At 25.2% G+C, this 22,203-nt stretch overlaps 1 protein-coding gene across 2 annotated transcripts; it reads left to right on the forward strand.

Annotated features, from left to right (window-relative positions):
* Positions 1-451: 451 nt before the first annotated feature.
* LOC145835603 (pituitary tumor-transforming gene 1 protein-interacting protein-like) lies at positions 452-15,870 on the forward strand. 2 transcript variants are annotated; one of them, XM_082943273.1, is made up of 7 exons: positions 452-558; positions 3,533-3,691; positions 4,111-4,228; positions 6,925-6,990; positions 8,016-8,062; positions 8,723-8,777; positions 15,010-15,870. In XM_082943273.1, exons 1-6 carry the CDS (start codon positions 549-551, stop codon positions 8,773-8,775), a joined length of 453 nt encoding a protein of 150 aa, XP_082799399.1. In that variant the 5' UTR covers positions 452-548; the 3' UTR covers positions 8,776-8,777; positions 15,010-15,870. The 2 variants fall into 2 exon arrangements, with proteins under 2 accessions (XP_082799399.1, XP_082799398.1); XM_082943272.1 differs by lacking the exon at positions 452-558 and adding an exon at positions 1,268-1,428 and having other exon boundaries at positions 15,010-15,865.
* The last annotated feature ends 6,333 nt before the right edge of the window (positions 15,871-22,203 follow it).

Genomic DNA, 22,203 nt, shown 5'->3' on the forward strand with positions numbered 1-22,203 from the left:
AAAAATGTTCCAAATAAAGGTGATGCTTTGAGCAAGTTAGGAGAACAAAAAAGTAAACTTACAAAGCAACTCAAATGTTTGAATGAAGACTATGACAAATATACTGCAGATGCCAACAAACTTTCTGATTTAGAAGCAATAAATAAAAGAATTATTAGCAAGAGGAATAGCTGCTAAGGACAACGCAAATAAACTTGAAAATAAAATTAAAACTATTGATTTAGAAATTGCATACTTAAAAAAACAGTATTAAGATTTTTTTATTAGGTAATGTGAAATTGTTTTAAAATCAAAATTATGTTTTCAGTTATTTAAAATAGATTGTGTATGAACATCTAAAAGACATAAAAAAAAAATTTAATTATAGATTATTTTGTATCAGTTGTTAGGTATTAAGTTGTACTTTGATATGAGATATTTCTTTAGCTATTTCTTTAAACTTTCTTTTTGCAGGTTTTTTTACAATAATGTTAAGCTTTTAAGTTTTATTTACTGCATTCAGAACAGTTGCTAGGAAAGACATACAAGTCATAATAAAGTTATTATGTATGCATTTAAGTGAGTTCTTCATGTGAAATTATTATTATAGTATAATTAAATTGTGTCAATTAAAATGTCAAACAAATTAAACTTTATTCTTTTATGTAGAAAGTCAACTAACAAGTTTACACAAAGTTGTGCAAAAATTTAGTTTTTAATTTTTAGTTGGTTTAAACCTTTTAAAATTGAGTTTTTAAAAACAGTTTTTTTCATAAATTTAATGCAGAAGCATACACATACAACCTTCCTTTTATTATTAAAGAAGAAAAATGAGAATGAGGTATTAATAATTTGTGTTAGAAGAGAAATTTTTTTTTTAAAGATTTGAAAAATACTCAGGGAAACTCAGGGAAATTTAAGGTTACTCAGGGAAATTTTTGGTCACTCAGGAAAGATTTTTTGGCTCAAAGAGTGGCAACCCTGTTTGTAGGGATATCTATGTACACCTATATAAATATTGACAATTACAGGTCTAATTCTTTTGACGAGTTTACTTAAACAATAAAAATATTTATAAATATACTAAAGGCCATTAGAGGTCTAGCACTTTTTAACATAAATAACATTGACTGTTTTTAAACCTACTTATCTGGAACACTAATATGATTAACTTCAACATGGCCTTAGTTAAAAAAAATCTTCAAATGTTTTTCTTAAAAATTTACTTCTGTTAAATCACTAAGTTAGACCAAGTAGAAACTAGTAATACATTTACAATTTTAGTTTTTTTAATTTATTTGTCAAAAGTAGTGTTATTGCTTTATAAGATGAAAAGCTTGAACCAAATAATGCAAGTTTTTTGGGTCTGTGTACTACTTAATTTGTTTTTGATTTTTGAAATGGAAGTTCATGCACAAATAACTCAAAGTCCTAATATACAAAACAATAGTAAGTTTGATAATTTTATTTTTTTTAAAGTGGTATGTCTCAGTAATATTGTTTTAGTTTGCTAATAAACTTATTTTAAATGTTTGGTAAAACTCTAAACCCTTGCGTCTAGATTGTACTCTAAATTTTTTAAGTTGTCAAGCTCAATCTTTGTAATCAACTTATAGAATAAATTTGTCAAAATTTTGGTTTTTGCGCTATATTCATAAAGTTGTTTTATTTATGAATTTGCAAAGGAAAGATTATTAATTGTAGTTTAATTTTTATTTTAGTCTACAATAAAGAATAAAATTTTTCTATAATTTTTATGTTAAATAAATAAAAGTTTTTTGTTTGTTTTTAAATTCAAAATCTATTAAACTATCATTACATTTTTTGATGATTTAGTTGAACAATTATGACATTGATTTCAAAATAGGTAATAGCTTTAAGTAGGTTAACGACTAACTATTTTTATTAGATTTTACTAGGGAAATAAAACACTAAGTAAAATATTTCAAACTAGTTTTAGAAATATATTCCTGTTAGTTGTTAGTTAGTTATCCATACGTTTGAAAGCATCTACATAGTTGCTCTATCATAAGATATAAAATCAAACTTTTTATTTAAGTGTAAAGATATAATGAACTTAAAATAAGTTTTGTTTGTTTCAAAATAACATAAAGCAACTATGTTCAGGGTTGCCACAGGTCAGACGGATTCAGGCTAAGTCAGTTTTTTTTAGGATCAAAATGACCAAAGTTTTCTTTTTACCAACATGGCAAAAAGTCATTAAAAAGGGTCAAAAAAACAAAAAGTCAGATTTTGTCATTTCAAATTAGAAAAATTCCTTAATTTCCAAAGCCTTTAAATGGTAAAAAATTGATAAAAAAATCCTTTCAAGTCAGAAACCAAACTGCAAAATTTTGCTAGAAACAGGGTTGCCACTTTACCTGGAAACCTGGAATTTCACAATTTAGGCAAAAAAACCTGAGTTTTTCTAATTTTGAGTTTTTGTTAATTTTTATAAAATAGATAAAATTAAAATACTTTATGAAATTTACAACATCCCTTAATTTCCAAAGCCAAAAGTTAATAAATAAAATATTTATGAAGTCAGTCTAAAATTCTAAAATTTTCCTAGGAACATATTAAACAATTATTCTATTTGAACAAGCAAGTTTTTGCATGCATTTTAGTATTGATGATCTGTGGCAAGCACACTTCCATAGTGAAACTATCATATATACACAAAAAATTATTTTGTAGAATTTTGGAATCAAACTGTTTTTAGTTTAAGTAAGTTATTAGGTTCTTTATAATTAAGCCCTTAGTTTAGTGTTATATGTAACAGACTTATGTGTATGGTTTACTTCTTTATAATTTTTCAGAGTTATATAAACTTGAAAAGTAGAGAAAAGCAGATTATGTAATTATTCATTTTTGTATTTTTCAGGTTTGATAATATATTTTAGGAGAAAGTACTTTTTAAAACAGATATATGGTTTTTATAATTATTATTAATTTTGTAAATTAAATAAGATTGGAAAAATATTTTTTATCTTTTAGTTTAATAATTATATTTGAAATGATATGAGAAAGTATTTATATAACAGAATGTAGTTAAGTTTACTTTTTTGTAACATTTTGTAGAAATACTTAAGGATTACTTATTAATTTTGGTTCAAAAATGCAAACAAAATAAAAATTGCTTGCTTATCAAAATATGTGTATTCAAAATGCATATATAATTATAAAAGTGTACTCAAAATGTGTACCTAAGAGGAAGGTAAAAGTCAAGCTGAGTTGGTCAAAATCTGAAAAGTCAGGCTAAATTTATAAATTTGTAATTACATGTGTTTTGCTTCGAAAAAAAAACAATTTACTCAAAGGATAACGAAACTTAAACAAATTTATTCAATTTGTCAAATTAGCCTAATTTTGATTATTACCGTTTATATTTTTACAGAAATTGAGAACTTAATTAAAATATATTTATTGAAGTAGTAGTTTTACAAATTAAAAGTTGATTAAAAAAAAAACTGGACTAAGTAAATATTTAAAACTACTAAATGAGTTCATATTTTTCTTAACTTGAAATGTTCAGTTGTAACTTATTTTTCAGCATGTGCTGCATTGAACGGATCTTGTGAAGAGTGTTTAAAGAATGTTTCCTGCATGTTTTGCACAAAAACGTCTAGTTGTTTGGTTTACCCTTATAAGGATATTCTTCCTTCCTCTGAGCTTTGCTCACTATCATCTCTTAGATGGGGAGTTTGTTGGGGTTTGTCTTTTTAGATATTTTTTGTTCTATTATAGTCTAACTATGTATATGGTGTTTAAATTAGTACTATAGGATGCAATTTTTATTACAATATTTTCTAATTTTTCACTGTCTTCTAACAATTTATTATATAAGAATTTTTTTTAGGAAAAATAAGTTTATTAAATTTTGTTTTTATAGAAATAAGATTATTATTCTCAAAATTTTTCATAAAATAATTTAGTTTTCTTATAAATTTAAATGGGTTTGATTTTTTGAAGTACTTTATTTCTTTTATTAACATAAATTCAGAAGACAACTAGAGATTAGGAGTTAAAACTTTCCTAATATTATTATTTTTTTATAAAATTTAAAGTATGAACTAATGAAACAGTTATTAAATTATGTAAAATATATTTTAAATATAATTTTTGTAACAGTTAATTTTGAAGCTCTTATTATCAGCATGTCTGTGATTGGTGGCGTACTTTTAATTGGAATCACTCTATGTTGCTGCAAGTGTTGTGGATGCTGCTGTTTCAATAAAACTTCTGCTAAGTATGTTTACCTTCAACTTCCCATACTTAATTAAACTTTTTTTTGACAATACAGTTTTAATTATGTTGTCAACATTAGCTATAACTCATGTAGGGGTAGGGAGTACAGCACATTTTTTTTGGTCATGTTGTAAAATTCATATGAGGAGTCTTGATTTGGATGTGTTTTGGTATCATTAAGAAGAATTTAGAAAAAAAATTCCTAAAAAACAAAACTGCACCCCAAAAAACTGATCTGGAACCCAAAAATCACATAATTTTGATTTTTTGACTTAAATAGTAATAAAGTCACTCATACACGTCCTAGACTTATATTTTATATCTTAAATTAAAGCTAATAATAATAGGCATACACTTAATGACATTTCAACTGCTTTTGGAATATTATGACGTCATAATCACACAAAATATGTAAATTTTATCTGTAAAATGGTGCGTTTTGAAAAATTAAGAAGCATAGCTAGTTGTCTAATCTAATTGAAACAAAATGTTTTAAAATAAAACTTTGTAGATATACTTACTTACCTTTAAAATTTAGGTGATGTTGTATGTATATTAATGGGATGTTTGATGTCATAATTCATTTACCTATAAGTATTTAAAAATAACCTAAGAATGTTATTCAATTTGCATTACAACAACATAACAAAATACAAAAAAGTTATAATTTATTATAGGCAACATAATGTTGTATGGCATTAAACATTAAGTTAATGATTGCAAAATAAATAGAGACTAGTATAATAAAGAAATAAAGAACATTGCATAATAAAACGAACATTGCACTATATCATTTAGTATTAACATTTAAGATTACTGCAAAATGCTTGATACTTGGAAAAATACTAGTACAAAATAACTGTCAAATGATTGATAAAAATCTAACTATCTATATGTACATAATACTCATAAAAATACATAAAAACTACTTTTTAACTTTATGTAAAAGACATCTGATCTACTATTAAATCTATTTGGACATGGTTTCTCAGTGAAAAAGTAATAGATCTTTCATTAGAAACATCCCATTCCCCATCAACTTTACAATCAAGAATGGAATCTAAATGCAAGTTTAGCAAATCACGTTTAGGTGGGTGTTTCCACTTAGAATTTCTTCTGTCTTGAACTCTCATGAGGAGGTCCATCTTATAAGTCCCATCATCATTTTTACCTTCACACATAGCAATATACCATGTGTCTGATGACCCTTCACTAATTAATGTGACATAAAAATTCCCTTCCATAATATCTTCATTTTTTTCTTTCTGTATATTGGGGGAAGAACCCCCTACAATTAATAATGCATCAGTGCTTGTTGGTAAAGAACATAGAGAGCACTCATCATCTTCTGCAACAAGAGCACATAAGTTTAGAAGTCTTTCTTCGTGAGTATTACCATTAACTTTAAAAAGTTCTGGATTGTATAACACTTCAGATTGTGAGACTCTCTAAAGTAAATTAACTCATTACAAACAATAACTTCATTTCGATCAGGATGAGATTTTAAAATAGAACGCAGCTCTTCCACGCTCACTACAGGCCCACCCCAACTTTTACACAGTTTGAGACATTTCTGCACATATTGATCCCTTTTTTTCCCTTTTTCAATTTTTTCCTTTATCTGTTTGAGCTTTAAACTTTTTTGATCTGCTACCCACCTTTGCTCCATCTCATTCAGAAATTGAACAACTTTATTAAGTTTTTTTTCATGTTTAGTTTGAAAAGAATCAGATATAAGTAATGTACAGTCATTTTTTATCCCTTTTGCTGTGAATCGTTGGTTCCTAAACTTTGCCACTGCTGCTCACCTTCCAAAACCAGCAAGGTGTCTTTCAGATTTCAAGTTGTTTGTTGGGAGTCCAACCAGTTCTTCATTACTTAATAGGTTGAGCTCAGTAGCACGTGGTGGATTTGACAAACGAAACTTTCCAAAACCATATTCTCTACCTGTTTGGCGATCAAAAACTTGAGCAGCATGGAGACACATCTCTCAATAAACATAATATCTAAAAGTGGTTTAGAGTGTTTTTTATATTTTTATCAACAAACAATTGAAATGACTTAGTAATATCTTTCTGGTTGATTGACTTCAGAATTCGTCGTTCAAAATCATAGAAACTAAAAGTAAAACCAGCAGAAGAATTTGCTTCTTATAATAGAAAAAATTCCATTTTACAGACAAAATTTGCATATTTTGTGTAATTATGACGTCATGTTATATCAAAAGCAGTTGAAATGTCATTAAAGGTATGCCTATAATTATTAGCTTTCATTTAAGATATAATATTTAAGTCTAGGACATGTATGAGTGACTTTATTACTATTTAAGTCGAAAAATCAAAAATTATGTGATTTTTGGAGTCCAGATCAGTTTTTTGGGGTGCAGTTTTTTTTTAGGAATTTTTTTTTTTTTTTTTAATTCTTCTTAATTAGACCAAAACACATCCAAATCAAGACTCCTCATGTGTCTAGCAAACATCACCCAAGTACTCCCTACCCCTAACTCATGTTTATTATTTTACAGTTTTTATTTACCCTTTGTTTATTTTTTTATAGAAATTCAAGAAAAGAATTGATTAACTAATTGTAATACATCAGAAGTTGTAGAAAACATTTATGGTTGAAATGTTACACTTTAAAAATAAACTTTTCTTCTTAATTTTATTATAATTAGTAATTTGAAACAAATTTCATAAGGTATGAAAGAGAAGCACAAAAAATTGAAAGGGAACGACAAGAGAGAAGTGTTCGACAAAATGAAAGGTACACTATTCTTACATTTTAGTTAAGTTTTATCATTTTATCAATATTAAAGTAAAGTATGTTTTTATGGTTTTAATAAAATAATAAACTATTTACGGCTTTTGTTATTAAAATTTAAAAAAAGTTGAGTGTAGTTTTTATAAAAAGAATTTATTGCACTAGAAAGTTGTATATTTTTTACTCAAAATAGTGTGTTTTTTGAAAAAAAAAGATACTTAAGAATTTCTGTTGAATAACATGTTTTGTCATTACCAAATTTATATTACACAAAAGAAAAGATTGCATCAATATGTGATTGAAATTTTATGTTTTCTCACAAATGTATAGACATTATAACTTAAGTAGATTAAAAAGGTTATTTAAAGTTTTAAATAAAATAATATAGATGTGATGCAAAATGTTTTCAACAAGTTAAGTTAAAAATTACAAACTTGAAGCTTATAAATTAAGATTTTAAATTTATTTCGAAAATTTTACATATTAAATCATTACTTTAAAGTTAATACTGTTTTTATGTTTAACTTTACTTTAAGTTAAAAAAATAAAACTGTAATATTATTTATTTACATCTGGTTTTCAACTTTGAATTCAAAATTAAAATTGTAATATTAGAATTTTTTGAAACGATAAAATAATTAGAGTCTTTTTTTTTTATTTTGAAAAGCTTGCTACCTATGGCGGTGTTGGTTATAAAATTCTCTAGAAAAATTCACAATAAACATCATGTATATGAACTTTATGACAAATTTTCTAAAGACTAAATAAATTATTAGATTGTAATAATAGAAAAAAAATAGTTTTCCATAATTATTTGGAGCTAATATAAAGTAGGTTTTTGTTAGTATGATCAAAATGTGTTTTTATTTCAAAAAGCTATAAAAACAGAACTTTCTAGAGCATGAATTTTATTGATATTTACTTGTACTATCTAAAATAATTACTCTTGGTTCTTATTTTAAACATAACAAATTTAAATTATTTAAACGTATTGTTATCACATGAAATAATTTATCTGAAAATAACAGGAAAAAGGACAGGCAACAAAGAAATGATGACATTAGACGCAAATATGGTTTGTTTTGTAATATTTTTTTTATATTTAGGTATCATTATAATCTTACCTTTCACTCAATTGATTAAGTGATTTAAGATAAATTTGAAACTAGGGGTTTAAATAAAATTAAATATTATCATAACTATTAATTCAAACATATTTAAAATTACATGGAAAATCACTTTTATATTACTTTCTTATTATTAAAAATGATTTAAGTAATTTAGAAAGCTGGAAGTTTTAAAAATAAATTATAAATTTTAGTAAGCATTTTACTAGGTTATATGTATATAAATACTAATGTTAAATAGCTAGTATTATAAAATATATATCTTTTGTTCATAGATTTAAAAAAAATTGTTCTTTTTTAAAGAATTTGATTAGTCTTTTTTCACTTCAACCAAAATATTAAAGTCTAAATTAATTTTTAAAAGTTTTACATTGTTTAACTTAAGTACTGTAATTTACTTTAATATTTTTTAGAATTAGTTTTTTAACTTATACAAACAAATTCAAACTTTGATTTTGCATTTTTGATTTATAAATTACATTTAAATTAAAAAAATTGACATAATTATATAAAATAATGTTTGTATTAAATAACACTAAACTTTACACTTGTTTAAATTATCATGATACTGATTCAACAATTATTAATATTCTAATCAAAATTATTAGGTCTCATAGGAAGTAATGAAAGCCAGTATCAAAAGTTTGAAAACGAAGTCTAAAGGTTAAAAGAATTATAGTATATTTAACTGTTTGTACAATATTAATTGTACAATTTGTAAAACACTGGTCAAAATTAGATTGTTTTATTGACATAGGTAGACTGAAAGTTTTGATTTTTTAAAGTTATTAAATGAAATATTCTATAGTTTTAAATTTAAGTAGCTTAACATGTTTTCATTCTCTTGTAAAATTTTTTTTTTCTATAAAATAAATTTTAAAAGTGGAAAGTCATTTTAATTGACTCTAAGTTTTGTGAATAATACAAAAATCCTTGTTTTCTAAAACTGAAGATATTATCTACTTTAGAATGTTTTTGTTATTTTAATTATGCTATATAATAACAACAGTACTATAACAAACTGTTTAAAAGTTGTGTTTAACTCACCTAATATAATTTTATTTTGCTTCTTTGTTAATAACAAAGTTGAAATTTAATTTAAATTACAACACAACATTAAGAATTCTTTACATTAAATGCATCACAACATGATAAGGTTTATGTAATTTAAGTTTTTAAAAACTTATTAATTTTGATTTCAGCTTGATAAGCGTTGAAATAAAACTAACATCACTAAACACAACCTGTCTATACTATCAGTAGGTCTTTTTATGGGTATCCTTAAGTTTTAGCAGTACAATTTTGCAAAAAAAACCTGAAAATGTTCAATTTTTTTTCATGGTCACGTCATTAAAAAACTTTATACTTTTTTTTTTTTTTAACTTAAGGCCAATCGTTAAATATAGTCTTATGTTGAAAAAACATGTAAACAGTTTTACCTTCAAACTTTTTATTTAATTTTTTATTAATTTTTAAAGCTGAAATTTTCTTATGTTTATGTTTACAATTTTCTAAGTTAAATATGGTTGAATTGCATTAACAGAGTGTTTTTTCTATCCTCAATTGTAGCATTCTAATGTGTATAGCAGTACGTAGCTTGGTACATTTCTGCAAGTCTGCAGAAACCCATACTTTTGTGCGAAACAAATTGCTTTTGTTTCAATTCTTCATCTTAAAAAGACCCTAGTTTATTAGCTTTTAGTATTCATTTATACTTAGTTTTGAACTTCTAAAAGATAGTTTTGACATAAATGTACTTATTATTAGCACTTTTAGTGTCGTAAAAGATGAACAAGTTAAATCAATCTAAATTGTATACAATTATTTCATATTAAATTTCATTTATCAAAAACAGGGTTGCCACAAGGTCAGGAAAAGTCAGAAAAAATTAAAAAATGACAAAAGTTAGGAAAAAAGGGGGTTTTTGAAAAAAGGTCAGGAATTTTGACAAAATTTAAAAAAAAAGTCAGATTTTGTCAATTTAAATTGACAAAATTTCTTATTTTCAAAGCCTTCAAATGTTAAAAAACAAAAAGCAGTTTTTGTAAGCTTTTTAGTATTGATGATCTGTAGCAAGGAAACTCCATAGTGAAACTCAAACTGTGATATATATACAAAAGTTTAACTGGCATAATTTTAGAATCAAAGTGTTTTTTGTTTAAGTAAATAATTGAGGCAGCAAAATTGGAGCTTAATATAAATGAGTGGAAAAAGAAAAGAAGTGAAGCCCACAAGTTGTGGCTAGGTTTAGCGAAAATTTTTTTTACGACAAGTGTAGGGGTAGCAGATGAAAACGATCTAAATAAAATGAGGCACATGGTTTTAATTTCGAAGTAAATGAAGCGGGGTGCAGACTAGATAAAGGAAACCATATCTTCATTAGATGAAGACGTTGAAGTGCTAGTAAAGAAACGGAGAAACTATAATTTAGTACATATAATAAAAAAATACGGTGTTTGATTAAGTTTTTTATTGTAAAATTTGTTATTGTTTTAATGTTTTAATTGTGAAGGTTCGTTATTAAGTTAATGTTTTAATCGTAAAAGTTTCTTATATATAGTTCCATTTATTTAGATACAATTATGTTAGGAAATGCTACAAGTTTGTATCTTTTTTCAGACAAGCTGTGTTTATAAGGTAATAATACAAGTATTTTGCTGATAGAGCTGTTTGTTGCAAATACGTCAATCATACACAGATGGTTCAAGTGATGTAATGAATGTTTGATGATTGAATTCAGAAAAAAAACTGTTGTTTTAACCTGTATTAAAATTAGATTGAAAGCTTTATATAGTTTCAACTTTCAAGTGTTAGATTATGTATTTTAGAATAAGTTTAAATTAAGAATTTGATAGGAGATAATAAGAGTAAAAAGTCAGAAAATTTTTCTCAACTTGATCTGTGGCAACCCTGCAAAAAGCTATGCTTTGCGAAATTGATTCTAATAAAATTTATAACTTTTTCTCAAAAATCTAAACCATTCAATTTTATGTTACAAAAATTTAATTAATTTAGTGTTGTTTCTACTGACTACATTAAATGTTCGATTTTGAAAAATTCCACTAAAACTCCAAAAGTTGTATTTATTTTTTAAATGTTCTAAATAAAATAATAGTATTAAATGTGTTAAACTTAATATTGTATATTTCTTTTTTTTTAATAAATTCCTAAAAGTATAAAATTTATATCTAATAAAAGCAAAAAAATTTGCAAATGACTTCCGAATTATTAAAAAAAAATTATAAAGTAATTAGTTTTATGCCTATCAAACTTATTTTTTAGTTAAATTTTGACTTTTGTATACTTATTTTGAATGGAAGTTTTTATGGGTTTACACAAGTGGCAACACATAAGGAATCATTGTGTGTCGACCAACATAAATTGCCTTGTATACAGTTATTATTCATACTTCAACATTCAATTAACTTTTGAAGTTTTAACATAACTGCATACTTTAATATAATGTACAATAACATTAGAGGTAGTTTAAATTGCTGTATTCCCGCTAGGACGTTATCACGCGTCATTTTAGATGTTTTAATTTTTTGCAGACTTAAAATTTTTTCGAGCTAGCTACGTCCATGGTGTAGTATTTTGTTTTAGCGTGAAATATTTACTAAACAATTGAGTTTACTTTTTATAAAAGTAAATTTATACTAGTCAGTTTGTTAATGTAAGTTATTTAAAAAAACTGTCAATTACAAAAATTAGAGTAAGAATAACAGTTAGTTAAACGTTTTAAATTTTAAGCAGCATTTTGTTCATTAGTATTCAAAATGAACAGGGTTGCCAAAAATCCTGGAATTTTTAAACAATCTTACATGTAAAGTAACAAAAATTTGTTTTGACACAAAAAATCTGTCATGTAGGTACTTTTTATTTGTTATTATTAAAAATTTTTATTTGAAAATACATTTAAAGTAGTGAACAATAACTTTTAAATCTATACTAAAAATAGACCCAAAAACTTGTGCTTTCGAAAATCTGGTAGAAATTTCTCAAAAACCTATGGCAACCCTGAATGAAATATTTAGCTAGGAGTAACTTAATGAAGCTCCATAAAGCGCACCAACTGCATGTGAGCTTAGATAATTGTACTTTTAAACTGTAAATGGATGGTCAATTGCAAGAAGCTACAATATTAATTTTTCTAAGCAGTTAGATTTACTATTTACAGGGTGGAAACTAAACCTGGATCTCTGGAACACTCTGTGCTAAAATGTCACTCCGTGCTAAAGTGACCCTGTGCTAAAGTGACACCCTGCTAAAAAGTCACGCCATGCTAAATTGTCACACCGTACTAAAGTGTCACTCCGTGCTAAAGTGTCACTTTGTGCTTAAGTGTTACCCGTGCTTTTCTGACCCGTTCCGAAAATTTTGATTTGTTACAAAAAATCGATTATATTTTTTATTGTGCAATGTTGAACTCAGGCATCAAAACCTGAGCCACTTAAACAGAAACACACATAAAGAAAAATTAAATTCAAAAATTTTATATAGCTATAAATTTTTGGTCATCATCAATTTTTTTTTTAAACACATTTAAAGTAGCTTTACAGTATCTTTTTTTAAATGTTGTTATATCATTTTTACAGTTTTTTACCTTAAACTTAAGTCAATTAAGTTTCAAAAATCTGGAAGAAATTCAGAAAACGTAAAATAAATTTCTTAGAAAAACCAGTGGCCACCCTGTATTTAAGAATCTAGATTATAACGGAAATGATTTTACAGCAAAATCCTTAGCTAAACCAGAACATTTAAACTTAAAATCTTAGTATATGTGTGACAATAGCTATATTCATTTTTGTTATATCGTTCTATAGTTTTTATTTGAAACAGTTTTTTGGAACTTTATAATAAACAAATAAATTAATTATTAGTAGTCATAAGTATGTTCAAAAATTTTAGAAAATGTATTTAATAATACGACTTAATTGACTGAAATGAATTATAGTAAATAAGTTTTAAAAGCTATATTAGTAGTGAAAAATTAAATAAAGGGTTTTTGTACAAAATTTAAGTAACACCAAAAAAAAAGTTTAAGTTTTGTCTTTTTATGAATATTCTAAACTGTTGTACATAAATAAAATAAAATTTAAAAGCAAAAATGAAGTGACGAGAAATTAAATTGAATATTTTGCAAAAGTTTTTTATCAAAGTGCATTAAAAAATAACTATACAAAGATGTTACCAAAAATACTACGTTACGTACATAAAATTGAATAATTTTATAAAAAAGATGCCTTTAATAATACCGACCCCTATACTATTTGTAGCAATAAGCTTAGATATACATCAATAAGCCTAATTATTTTAGTCAGGTTTACACTTTGATAGATTAACATTTCAAAATCACATTGTTTTGAGCATCACGTCGTAAATAGTGTCAATATCTTCAGATAAACTTTTGTTATGAAGTATTGTTTATTTAACTACTTTTTAACTTACTTTATTACTGACTGCTAATTTATAGGGTGTTCATTTATTTTTAAACCAATCTCAAAATAGTTAGTTGTGTTTTAGATATTCTAGATGTTTCAAAAGTTAAAGATTATAAATAGGTGTCAAATTTCTTTCTTTTTTAACAAATTTTTATTTCTTTAGTTTGACTTACAAATAGTTATGAGAATGTTGGATTTGCTTTTAAAAGCTTTCTTTTCAAATAATTTTAAGATAATTTTTTGGACACTAAGTTAAAAATGTATCATAAAATTATGCCAGAAGAGTTTCAAGCACATTGAATTTTTGAATTATATTATTTTATTTGCCTGGTTTATAATTTCGCTGTATTGGTGCGTTACTATAGCTACTACAATTGATTTTTTTTAATGATTGAGTTTTATTAATAATAAAAAAAACATACTTGTAAGTATTTAAATTTTAAGATTAATGAAATATTTTTTAAAGTATTAATCTACCTGATTTAATTGTTGTTGAAGGTCATTTTGTTAATATTAAACTAGAAGGTTTTGTTTGTTTTTCGTAACACGTGTTATAAAAGTTTGTTTTTGTACAGAATCTGTTGTAACAAAAGTTTTTATTCGTTTACTAACAAAAAAAAGGTAAATTCTACACAATTACAACTAGAGGTGTTAAAGCTTAAGCTGTTTCATTAAGTTTTACGCAAATTAATAAAATTTATTTTAAATTTTATAAACAAAACAGTTTAAACGTAATTGAAATAATTTTTTTAAGAATATTTTGTTGAATTTAAAATATATATTTAAAAAGTATCAGTTGAATTTTACTTAAATAAAAAACTTTTAAAGCTCATTTTAATAAAAGAATTTGTCCAAATTTTCTCTATAGAGGTATTTTATATTCAATACTGAATAATGATTAAGTTTGTTTATTTAGTAATTCAACGTTTCAATTCATGATTACAATCTTGTTCGTTTTAATGACTTGTGTTTAATTACTTCCGTTTTCAGTAAAAATTGTATGTAATGTTTAATATACTTTTTGATAAAGACAATGAGTAATATCTCTTTTGATTTGAGTGTTCAACTGGATGACCTACTACTATTTTCATGTAGTGTAACTTCGAAAAATATTTAATAAAACAATAAAGTTTGGTTATTTAAAATTACTTTAAAAATTCAAAAATCTCAAAGTTTTCTCAGTGTTTAAGTTGTCTTTATGATAATATAATTGTTATTTGCATAGCTAGAAACTAATCATCGTTGTCTTCTTTATAAAAAGTATAAATTTGAGTAGATTTTTGAAGCTTTGATTTTTTGTAGTCGTTTTTTTTAAGTTAACTTGTTTAAAAAACTAAATTATTGCTATAATCACAAATTAGAAGTATACTAAACCCTTTTTATTACTTCCAAACTTTATTCATATATGGTGTATTGTGTGAGATGTTTTTTATAATTTAAATCAATAATAACAGGCCCTGAATCTCCAACTGGACATAAAACTTTGAAAAGTAAAAGAAATCTTCTGAGTATTCATACTTACAACTTCTACTTCCATTACTAAAGTTTTCTTCTGAAATTATTAAAAAAAAAAATCTTGTTGGAAAACTTACATATAGATTTAAAATACAAATTCTATTGTTATGGTATATTTCTTTAACACATGGTTAAGTAAAATTCTTGATAGTATTTTTTAGATTAAAATCAAAACTCTGAGTAAATTAAAACTTAAAAAATCAATGATTATTGCTAATTTGTAAATTTTTCATCAATATTTGCTACAATGATTTACACTTTCCCATAAGCTATTATTTTACAACGTTATAGATTCAAAGAGTGTCTTTATATAGGGTTGCAACTACTTAAAGCATGTTTGAAGTTTTTGATAAAATCAGGATAGGTTAAAATAATATACAATTATAGTATAAGTCAACATATTTATTGTATATAAGTTTTCAAACTTAAATGAATATTTTTTGTATTGATAGATTTAGTTCAGTTTACAATATTAAGCCTTAATATAAAGTTTTTTATATTTTCTATTTCGGCAAAAGCTTTAATTTATTTTAAGTGTACTATAAAAAACTTAGATTGACTTAAGCTATTTCATGTTTAAAAAATTGGCAACCCTATATATTTAGCAGTTTTTAATTTTTATAATTTTATTTTTCATATGATTTCAACTAACCTTTTACACTTGCTTTTTCTTTATTCAATCGGATCTAAAGGTAATATTTTCGGCTAATCATTTTTTTATAAAATCGATGTGCCTTTAATAAATTGTCCGAAAATGTTTAAACATATTTGTTAAGAACTGTTTTACAAACTTGTCATTACAAATTCTTTGCAAATTCTACTCATGTGTATGTTTTATTTTTAATTGTATTTTCTATTGCAATAAATTTAAAAAATAGTGCTTGTCCTTTTTTATAATTATTAAACTTAAAAGGGTTTCGAAGAAATTAAACAAATCTAATTTTATTTTCTTATAAATTATAGTCTATCTAATGCTTAACATTTTTATAGACTAGGTGTACAACTTTTTCTTGCAAGAAATATCACTGATTAAATTAGTGTAAAATCAATGCCTTTGATTAAGGTGTAATATTTAAAACTTGGCAAAAACTAAATGTTAATGATTTTATTCTTTTCAAAAATAGTAATAGTTTAACAATTTATTCCAAAATTTGTTTTAATTAAAATCTTACTTTTATTTATTTTAATATTAGTTTTAAGATCTAACAAATCTAAAAAACATACTTTAAAGCTTTGTTTTATTTTATTCATACATCTCTTTTTGTCCGTAATAATTTATTGAATTACGGAGATTAGTTGCTCATAAAGTATGAACAGCTATACTTAGTCTGTAAAAGATAAACTTACAATAAAAAAATATGATTTTTTTTGTCAGATGTACTAACGATAGAAATACAATTGTAAGCTAATACAAATTATAACTTAGTTTAAGAAAAAAGTAGGTTAAAACTTAAGGTCTTAATAATTTTATGAAACGAACAAAAATTTATTTCTTAGAGAAACAAAACTTTTATATTTCATAACTTTTATATTTAGAGATACATTTATAATAAACTTGTAACAAAAATTTCCGTGAAAACACAAAAAAACGGGAGCCGATCATTTCTAACCCGCTATCATTTCTAACCCGATCACTTCTAACCCGATTACTTCTAACCCGATCATTTATAACCCGATAATTTCTAACACAATCACTTCTAACCCGATCACTTCTAACCCGATCATTTCTAACCCGATCACTTCTAACCCGATCACTTCTAACCCGATCATTTCTAACAAGATCACTTCTAACCCGATTAAACACGATCATTTCTAACCCGATCGTTTCTAACTAATTTTACTTATGTTACGTTTTTATTTTTTTATCTGGATTTCATGCAAAAACAAACTAGTCGTAATGAAATTATCAAAATAATTAAAAAGAATTAAACTTTTAGTTACTTAAATACGTAATAATTTTAATGTGTTACGTAAAAACATTTTTATTATAAGTTTCAATTTTAGTATTAACTTAGCATAATCTTAATATATTTTTATTACCTTATTTTTTGATTTATTATCATACACATAGTTTCAGTTTTTTTATGTTATTATTTTTTTTGTTTTCCAATACACTTTAAGAGACGTTTTTCGTTAATCATACACAATTTACTAAATTGTTTATTTTAAAGTATTTTGAACTCTTCTTTGTAGGATTTAAAAATAAGCAGTGATAATTATATTTTAGTTGGATCTTATTGTAATTAACGTGACTACAATAGTTTTAACATAAGCAAATTTTAAAAAGTAAACTCTTACAATTGTAATATTCAGATACAAAATCTTTTATATTACGGTTTAAAAACTACATTGAAAGTCTGACGTAAATGTTTTATTATTGCTTACTAATGTATTAACCTTTTATAGTAGGGTAGCTTTAAGTTTCATCTTAATAAACTATACAATTTTTTATGCAACTTGCATAGGCCTATTAAGACAATGGAATTCAAACAAACATTAGGAGAAGTTGAAAACTTTTGTTATATTAAGTGGAAAAGCATGGTTTTAATAGAAACTAGCTATTAAAACAGTTATGTCATATAACTAAACCGCAAAAGTTGTTATGTCGATGACCGTCTAGATTTCACATCATTAATAAATTCCTACTTAGTTTTAAAGCAAAAAAAATGTTTAACACTAATTGTTGAACAGACAAGTTTATTTGTATAACAAGATCGAATTAAGTACATTTATAAATCTCGCCTATGTTTTAATTGCGACTTAAACTAGTACTTTAATTGACAAACATTTCTTTAAAGTTACTTTATTATGGGCAGTTGAAATAACGTAAGTAAAAACAAAATAAGTATTAAATTAAAACATTTTGAAATAGAATATTATAGTTAAATTAAGTATAATTAGGAGAAGAATTTTATAAAAACTCCATTAAGTTCTTTGTTTCTTTTAATCAACTATTTTTTCAGACGATTATTACACAAAACATATTTTTTTTTATTCATTACAATGAAGCCAGCTTGCAGTCTATTGACTTTATTCTTGGTGGTTTTTTGCACCTCTAAATTTCTATAAACATGATGAGTTTTTTCTTTATTAAAAATTTAAACCTATATAATAGGTTTCACAATACAAACTGGTTTTATAATTTTGTTATGAATTTTTAAGTGATATAGTTTATTCTAATAATATATACTTACATTTCATATTTAATGATCGCTAAATAATCTAAAGTTTTTGTGTTTTTGAAAACCTGTAAAAAAATAACTTTTAAAAGATATCAAGAAAATTCTTTTAGAAATATCTAGTATTAATCGTGAGAATATCGTGTTTTTGCAATTTTAAATTTTGAAAACTTTTAAATTTTTCTGAAAAATGTAAATTTATTACGCCCTACATAAATTCTATTTCAAAAGAAAAAGAAAAATGCGTAATAATAAGTTTTCGACACTAAACTTTCATAGTTAAATTTATTATAATTAATTATAACTTAATTACATTTATTTTTTATATACAATTTACCAGTTGATTTAAGAATTAAAATTAATTTAAAATTCGAGTAAATGACAAGTTCTGGATATTAAAAAAACCTTCTACTTGTACTTTTGGCTTTGTATTAAACAGTATACACTTTCGTTTAAAAAACTTAGAATTTAATGATATTAATTTTAAATGAGACCACCATTATAATTACAACTATTAAATTTTATAATCTGTATTATTTAAAGTTTCATAAACGCTGATATTAATATTTTTAAAAAGTTGTATTTCATATAAATTTTCCCTGATTTTGGAGGCAAATTGGTAATCTGGTTTCTACACTTAAAAATGTATAATAACCATATAGAATCATTTTTAAAGAAAGAACACAATAGACTTTAGCCGCTGCGATACTCATTATATTTCTTACATTGACGACTATCAAAACTTAATATTTAATCTTTAGAATACAAAAGACTTACACTTTTCCTAATGCTTTTTAAAACTAATTAAATACATTTAATTAATAATCCAATTTTAAACCTTATTGTCAAAACAATAAATGAACCAATTAATATCAACAATTAAGTTTTAACAAAAGATATCTGAACATTAGAATTTATTTTAAACAAAATAAACTAAACTTCCAAAAAAAAACATTTTTATTGAGACAAATTTGTTTTTAAAACAAATCCTTATCTTAAAAAAATAATAAATTAATATATTAATACAGATCGGCTAAACAAATTTCGGGTTAGATATGATCGGGTTAGATATGATCGGGTTAGAAATTATCGGGTTAAAAATGATCGGGTTTAATTGGGTTAGAAGTGATTGGGTTAGAAATGATCTTGTTAGAAATGATCGGGTTAGAAATGATCGGGTTAGAAGTGATTGGATTAGAATTGATCGGGTTAGAAATGATCGGGTTAGAAACGATCGGGTTAGAAACGATCGGGTTAAAAGTAATCGGGTTAGAAATAATCGGGTTAAAAATGATCGGGTTAGAAGTGATCGGGTTAGAAGTGATCGGGTTAGAAATGATCGGGTTAGAAGTGATCGGGTTAGAAGTGATCGGGTTAGAAATGATCGGGTTAGAAGTGATCGGGTTAGAAGTGATCGAGTTAGAAGTGATCGGGTTAGAAATGAACGAGTTAGAAGTGAACGTGTTAGAAATGATCAGGTTAGAAATGATAGCGAGTTAGAAATAATAGTAAACCAAAAAAACACAGGTTAACAATCAAGCATAAACAAATTCATAGTATCAGTACTTTTACAAGCTGTGATTGTTGTTTGGTTTAGGTTTACAAATATTTTTCAAGATTTTTTTTCGGTGCTATAGAAAATAACAAAACACAAAGGTAAACTTACTACTTATTCATTATTTGCATATGTACTAAAATAAATTTTAACAACTTGCAATTACCATTAAACTGATTATTTAGCTACAACTTTGCTTGTATACTGTTTTTTATAGTATAAATTGTCAAAATTGATATTTTTTTGAAGAAGTTTTCATCCTGGAGTTACCCAAGCACAGAAAACATAAACGGTTCTAGAAAATACAAATTATTGTTATATAATTTTTAATGAATAAAAGAACACTCAAATTTTTTCTTTCCAATATATTTCGTCAAATTCTCTTCAGGGAAATTACAATTGAAACAATACAATAAAACACCAAATATATGAGGTATGTTAATGACTGTTTCATAATAACAACTAGTGAAGAAGAAAACAATCTCTTATTCCTAGAACTAAACAAAGCACACCAATCCATTAAGTTTACCAAAGAATCTGAAACAAGTAACCAATTAGCTTTTCTCGATGTTCTGATTGCTAAAAAAGATGGAATATTCACAACTAAAGTATACAGAAAGCCTACCTTCAACAACAACTACTTAAACTTCCAATCATTTTGTAGTAAACGTAGAAAAATTGGTATGATTAAGACTCTATACAGTAGAGCACAAAAAATCTGCTCACCAGAATACTTATCCGATGAAGTTAACAATATAAAGTCAATTCTTAAACTCAATGGGTATCCCGAAATGCTAGTAAATCAAGTAATAAACTCACAATCCACCAATTCAAATATAGCTAAACCTTATGGACCAGATAAATGCCCAATATTGTTAAAACTTCCATATATTGGCGTTGAAACGAAATTAATTGAGAAGAAAATAGTGGATACAGGGTTGCCACTTAACCTGGAATCCTGGAAAAACCTGGTAATTGACAATTTAGGCAAAAATAACCTGAAAAAACCTGGAATTTAAGAAATTTTGAAAAAAACCTAGAATTTTTATCAAAGAACCTGGAAAAATCTGGAATTTTTTATTAGTTTTAAGTTTTCAGTAGTAAAATTTCAATTTGAGACAAAAATCTATCATATAAATAAGATTTTTTTGTCATCATCAATATTTTTTTATTTAAAAACACATTTAAAGTAACTTTACAGTATGTTTTCAATGTTTTTATAGTATTTAACACATTTTCTTATATAGAAATTAACTTAAAACTAAAAATAGACCCAAAAGTGTGTACTTTTAAAAACCTGGAAGAAATTTAGAAAACCTGGAAAAAATTTGGAAAAAACGAGTGGCAACCCTATGGATATAAGAAGTAAAACATATCATGCGGTGAATCCTAGGGTTCTATTCATGTCAAAACCAATACTTCAACGTTCGGGAAAAGACCTAATGACACCTCAAGAAAAAAGTATTGTAGTTTACAAGTTTAAATGCTGCTGTGACAACAGCTACATTGGTCAAACTTCTCGACACCTCACAACTAGAATAAAGGAACATGTTCCCAAGTGTATCATTTCGTATATTACAGACAAAAAAGACAAAAAGAGTGTTGCAGTCAAAAATGCAATAAAAAAATCTGCGATAGCAGAACACCTTGTGAATAATCCAAATTGAGGAAAAAAGCTTGCATTATCTAATTTCAGTGTAATGCGACAATGTTCAAATACATTGGAATTAATTAGACTTGAAGCCATTTTAATACATTTAAACAAACCAAATTTATGTAAAAAGAAAAAATTTGACTACACCTTAGCCTTATTTAATTAAGACTATTTTGTGTTGATTTTTAAAGTTTTTGTTGATTACATTTTTGTTGATTACATTTACGTTTACTTAATTGATCAGTTAATTAATTTAAAAATTTTTTGTATGTATACTTGTTGTGTTATATTGTATTGTTTCAATTGTAATTTCCCTGAAGAGAATTTGACGAAATATATTGGAAAGAAAAAAATTTAGTGTTCTTTTATTCATTAAAAATTATTGTTAAATAGTAGGCGACGATCAAACTTCGTTAGAGGTTAAGGAAATTACTGAATGAAACTAAATAGACCAAATTACCTTGTGCTTTTGAAATTTTAGCTGGGATACGTTTACTAGACAGTGAGTGTATCATTACAAGTCATCCAGTAGGTGACAAATTTTAAGCTGTGACTTTGGACCGAGTTAAAGAAGAAACCTTGAAAGATAGAAAGATGATGAAGCTTATCCATTTTATTCAAGCTGGCTATTAAATGGTTTTCCGGAGACCAAAGACCACCTACCGTTAGAGTTGCTTGAGTTTTAAATAACTCACTGTTTTTTACTTATGATGGATTGGGTCAACATGTGTGGTGATCGTAAAAG

The sequence above is a fragment of the Thalia democratica genome, chromosome 5 (assembly GCF_965202585.1).
Source record: "Thalia democratica chromosome 5, ktThaDemo2.hap1.1, whole genome shotgun sequence".
NCBI lineage: Eukaryota > Metazoa > Chordata > Thaliacea > Salpida > Salpidae > Thalia > Thalia democratica.